This window comes from Fulmarus glacialis, unplaced genomic scaffold (assembly GCF_000690835.1).
Source record: "Fulmarus glacialis isolate BGI_N327 unplaced genomic scaffold, ASM69083v1 scaffold18714, whole genome shotgun sequence".
Classification (NCBI taxonomy): domain Eukaryota; kingdom Metazoa; phylum Chordata; class Aves; order Procellariiformes; family Procellariidae; genus Fulmarus; species Fulmarus glacialis.
In genome coordinates this window covers 695-5,666 of record NW_009207597.1, presented here as the reverse complement: position 1 = coordinate 5,666, position 4,972 = coordinate 695, and the positions used below count along the sequence as shown (strand labels likewise).

At 57.6% G+C, this 4,972-nt stretch overlaps 1 protein-coding gene across 1 annotated transcript in view; it reads right to left on the bottom strand.

Annotated features, from left to right (window-relative positions):
• Positions 1-4,972, bottom strand: part of DNMT1 (DNA (cytosine-5-)-methyltransferase 1) — a gene marked incomplete at both ends in the record, with an annotated part of 7,236 nt that overhangs the window by 1,794 nt on the left and 470 nt on the right. The window contains 14 exons of the mRNA XM_009576187.1: positions 68-201; positions 293-494; positions 676-791; positions 924-1,071; positions 1,185-1,282; positions 1,490-1,679; positions 2,168-2,355; positions 2,447-2,598; positions 3,587-3,679; positions 3,840-3,958; positions 4,050-4,159; positions 4,252-4,335; positions 4,688-4,739; positions 4,867-4,907. Coding sequence (XP_009574482.1) covers positions 68-201; positions 293-494; positions 676-791; positions 924-1,071; positions 1,185-1,282; positions 1,490-1,679; positions 2,168-2,355; positions 2,447-2,598; positions 3,587-3,679; positions 3,840-3,958; positions 4,050-4,159; positions 4,252-4,335; positions 4,688-4,739; positions 4,867-4,907 — 1,727 coding nt within the window. The remainder of the gene's footprint in view (positions 1-67; positions 202-292; positions 495-675; positions 792-923; positions 1,072-1,184; positions 1,283-1,489; positions 1,680-2,167; positions 2,356-2,446; positions 2,599-3,586; positions 3,680-3,839; positions 3,959-4,049; positions 4,160-4,251; positions 4,336-4,687; positions 4,740-4,866; positions 4,908-4,972) is intronic.

Here is a 4,972-nt window from a genome sequence, read left to right as displayed (position 1 = left end):
CTGCCGGGAGCCGAGAGGCTCCTGCTGTCCATTTTGGGCACAGCGGATCCCAAAAGCGCACGCTCACTTGTATTTGTTATCTTCCGTGGGCTGAGTTTTTGGTGGGGACTCGAATCGAGCGTATTCCTGGTCGTACCACATCTGATAAAAATAAGTTCTCCCGTCGTCTTCCACCATCTTGATCTCCATGTCCAGCCCGCCCTGCTAGGAGAGAGGTGTTCACAGGGATCGGTGCCGTTGCCCACGCCGTGCCTGGCCCAGGCCAGCCGGGTTTTGCAGGGCTGTCACCCACCTCCATGGACCAGTTCTCCGAGGGCGCCTTGTAGATCACTTTGACTTTGCCGTGGATGTAGGAGAGCTGCATGTCCTCGCACTCATCCACCAAGAAAAGCTCCAGGGGGTCAGAGGTGGCCCCCAGGACGGTGTCCGAGCCGGGGCAGAACCAGTGCGCGTGGAACATCTGGCCACTGCTGTCCTCCCACATGGCTGTCACCCTGAGGGGGAAGGAGCCAGGGTTATGGGGCACCAGGAAAGGGCTGAGCTGCTCTGAGCCTTGCCAGAGCTGGAGAGTCCTCAAAGAGCAGCACGACCAAGCAATTAGGGTTCTCCAATTAGGAACGTCAGCTGTCCCCACACACGTCCACCCCAGCAGGAGCAGAGACTTACGACCCCGACCTGGCGAGGTAGAGGGGCTTCGTGGGATCGTCGGGGCTGACGGAGACGCAGTCTCCCACCTCCAGGGTTTCCGAATCGATGCAGACCCTCTGGTAGTAGTCCTTCTTCCCATCGCTCTGCAGAAGCAGGGGGACAGCGGGGAGCACTGTTAAATCCCCACGCCGGCGAGCGACGCAGCTCCCTTCGCAGCCGGAGCGCACACCCCAGCCCCGGCAGCAGCAGGGCAGCGGGGTCTTGCCCAGCCTCACCTTGATGGGCTCCCCCACCCAGGAGATACGGCTCTTGTTCTGCTTCTTCTTCCTGCCTTGCAGCATCTTCTTGGGCGATGGCATCTCAGGGATGTTGTCATCCACCTCCTCATCCTCATCAGCTTCCCGGACGGCCAGGTTGGGACACCTGGGGACATAGGGACTGTCACTGCAGCAGCACACGGCATGGGGACCACGTCCCCTCTTTCTGGAGGTGGCGAGGACTTTGGCAGGAGACGTCGCTGCCGGAAGGAGAAGCACCTCCTCTGCAAACAAGCCTGCTTACTCCGTCCGCTGCCCCCAAACTTCACCATGTTCTGGCAAGCCTTGCACTTCCCGCACTCGGGCTGTTGGCAGACCTGGAGCAGGGAGAGGGGACAGGCTGAGCACGGGCAGACGCAGCGGAGATGCCCCAAGCAGGAGGGACAGGGACCGAGGGGAGCTCAGTGGCCTCGGGAAATCGCCCCCTTGCCCCAAGGGAGTAACCCCAGAAGGCGTCATTTAGGTAGGATGGAGGGGAACGGCGGGGATCAGGTCACTTTAGCTCCATGCCAGCCCCCCGTTACCTCACAAACGCCGCAGCGCCGGCGCTTCATGGCGTTCTCCTTGTCATCTTCTTTCTCGTCTTTCTCGATCTGCTCCGAGAAGAAGGTGTCGAAGATGAGGTACACCAGCTTGGTGGTGGTGGCTTTGGTGGGACCCTTGTCCTTGTCTATTTTGGTGGGGTGCCGGATGGCCTGCCGCCTGACAGCTCGCCTGCGACCAAGGTGAGAGCGGTGAGAGGGGACTCTGTGCCTCGTATCGCTGACAGCTACAGCCACAACGAACAGCTCGGCACCCAAGGAGGGTCCCCAGGGAACAGAGCTCTCCCCAACAGCCGAGAACCACGGCAGGATCCCCTAACAGGCACCCAGGTACGTCCCGTGGCTGGCACGGGGTCCCAAAGGGATGCTACAGCAGGACAAAGAGCAAAGCCAGGCTCCGGGGACCCAACCCAGTGCCTTTTCTCCCTCGGGGAAGCACTAGGCAGAGGTTTTTCCCAGTTTTGGAAGGATTTCTACTCCAATCTCCCAGCGCTAAGCCTAAATCCTCAGGTCATCCCAGCAGGGAACAAGCAAAAGGTTTTTTCTGGAAGGATCCCCTGTGCAAAGCCGATGGGGAACCAACCCACCGGGCTCCTCCCGGGATGCTGCAAAGCCAAGCATCCCCCAAAGAGAGCGTCTACGCAGGGACACGGGGCTCACCTCTTCCCCAGGGTGACTCCAGCCAACTTGATCAAGTCCCTCATGCAGGGCGTGATGAGGACGGGAGGTTCGTCGCTGTCCCCAGCTTCGTCGTAGCTTTCCACTTGCTCCACCACGAACTGGGCATGTCGCAGGAGCGAATCCTCTGTGAAGCGGTTGAAGTTCAGCCCCGCGGGAGGTACGGTGGTCTGCGAGGAGGCGGGGAGGGGGGGTTGGTTAGGGAAAGGGTGGCAGAGGAACACCCACCCCCCCCAGATACTGCCGTCATCGGATTTTCACCTCGATTTTATTGAGCAGATCCTCGTAGCTCACGTCGCGGTTGTTCTGCAGGAACTCGACGACGATTTTGCTCATGTAGATCTTCTCTTGCATGAGGGCAAAGATGGGAGCGTACTCCTCGCTGGGCTCCATCAGGATATAATCCGCGAAGGCTGTGGCGGAGAGATCGCGGCGGGCGGTTAAATACCGGGGAATTTGGCGATATTTAAGGATGAGCTAAGACTGCGGCGAGCGGGTCCCGGGGAGGGGAAGACCAGCCCGTCCACGCTGCTACAGCACCAGGACCTAAGCGTGCGGGGAAGCTCTACCACAAGCCAGGACCCACGGTCACTCAGCTATCACCACCAAAGCGAGGGGGGAGTGGGGACGTGAGGTGGGGCACGCTATCCACGCATTAGCCTTTTAGTTTTGCTGTTACCTAATTAGAAAGCAAAGACAATCCAGGGGTTTTTGCTGTCACTACAAACTCCATTTGCTGATGCACAGGAGAGTTAAGTCCTTCTCTGATATCACCAGGTTATTGGAAGGGTTCCTTGCAGAAATGGTGAAGGGAAAAAGCTTTTAAACCCCCAAATTATCAGCCTTCTTCCCCCAATTTGGCTATAGAGTGAAAAAGCCAGCTGGGACACAGAGCCAAGGGCTGGCCGGGACTGGGCATTCCTCCAAGACCTTTCTCAACACAAACCTGTCCGAAAAGCCCGGGGAGTAGAGCAAGAAAGCAAGAGAGCCCTGCAATGGGGGCCAAGAGGTCAAGAGCAAAGAGAAAACTCCCTCCGAGAGCGACCCTGAGCCATCCCCGCATTGCGCCGGCAGCTTCCCGCGGAGGAGGGACCGGAGGACGGATCCTGCCTGGGAAGGGCTGGCAAGGAGACACCTTGCTTGTCCTGGCAGCTGCGAGCTCAGCAGGAGGTTTTATACGCATTTAACATAAGCCTGGGTGCTGCTGAGCTAAATAAACCCAGACGCGAGCTTCGGCACGGTCCTCCACCTCGCCACGTGCTTGACGGTGCAAGTTCCCGGCGGCAGCAAAATCCATGAACCCAAATAAAGCTCCTTCACCAGCCGGATGCGTGGAAGAGACTTAAATCCCAAGCCGGACGCTCTCCCCGAGCCCAACCTCCCCCGTCCTCGCTCACCCACCTGTGGTGAAGCCGATCAAAGCCTTCTCCCCTCCATCAAACCCCGTGATCCACCAGGCGTTTATGGGCCCCAACTTCTTGGCTCTCACCCCACCTGAAAGCGAGAAAACACAAATTTCAGTCTTCGGCGCCCAGAAAAACCAAGCAGCCGTGGGTGACAAAGCGCCATCCGGACCCAACTTCATTTTGCACGTGGCGTTGAGCTGAAATTTAAGGTCCTCGCAGCCCTCGAGGCTCCTCCGCGTCCGACTCACCGTCCAGACAAGGGTTATCGTCGTAGATGGGCTTCACGGCACCGCTGAAATACAGCTCGATGTTCCTCTCGATCAGGCCGGTGTCAAAGGGACACAAGTGACCTCGCTTGTCGTAGACGCTGGCAAGGGACAGAGGTTGCAGTTTGATGCGTTGTCCTGCGAGGTTTGCAAATCCAGCGGGTTTTTATAGCTTGATTTCCCATCTCTCACCTAAAAGAGGTGACTTTGTGCTGCGGCAGGTCCTCGTAGCTCTCAAAGCCATCTTCGTTAGCGTCGAAGAGGGACAAGCGCTCATCCGTCAGCATTTCTGGCTCCTCCAGCTAAACGAGGGAGAGAGAAGGATGTTTAACGAGCGTTCCCGTTAACGTGACAGCTCTCCCCGGCCCCGGAGAAGGAACATTAAATCCCTTACGGCATCATCAGGATCCCCTTGGAAGAATTTGAGGTCGGGATCATCGAGGTACTGTCTGCAGTCGACGCACTTGGGAGGGGTGGTCTGCAAGACACGGGAGACGGCGTCGGCTTTTCTCTCCCCCGTGAGATTCAGCCCACGAGCAGGCTCAAAGCTCCTTCCCCAAACGGTCCCGTTCGTTAGCGTAACCCTCGTTTTTAAAGCATCCAGGCAGCAAAACAGCGGCCGCTGCCCTCGCTTCGAAAGCAGCCCAAGCTCATACAGGCTGTGCTGCTCCCCGCCTTCCTCGCCTTCCTCGAGAGGGTTGGTTTTTGGAAGCCGCGTGGGCTGGAAATGGCTTTATTTTTCCTTTAGGGAAGTCCAGCCACTCTTTGGAAGAGTAAAAAGCATTTAAAAAAAGCCCCCAAAATGCTGAGATGGAGGTAAAAGAACTTACTTTAGCAGGTGGTGTAGTTTTAACCTGAGTAATTTCATCTTTTATCTCCAACCTGGGTGTAAGAAAACACGGGATGAAGACGCAGAGCAGCGTAACGTCACCGTCCCCGCGCTAAGCAGACCACGGTGGAGGGAAACGGGCACCGACCCAAAGCAGGGAACGCTCTCCTTCCTCCTTACCCTTCTTTGGTTTCGATTTTAATCCTTTTCTCATCTTGTTCCTTGAGGGAGAAACGAAGGGGTGTAAGGGGAGGCTGGGGAGCGCGACGCTCTCCATGCCAACACG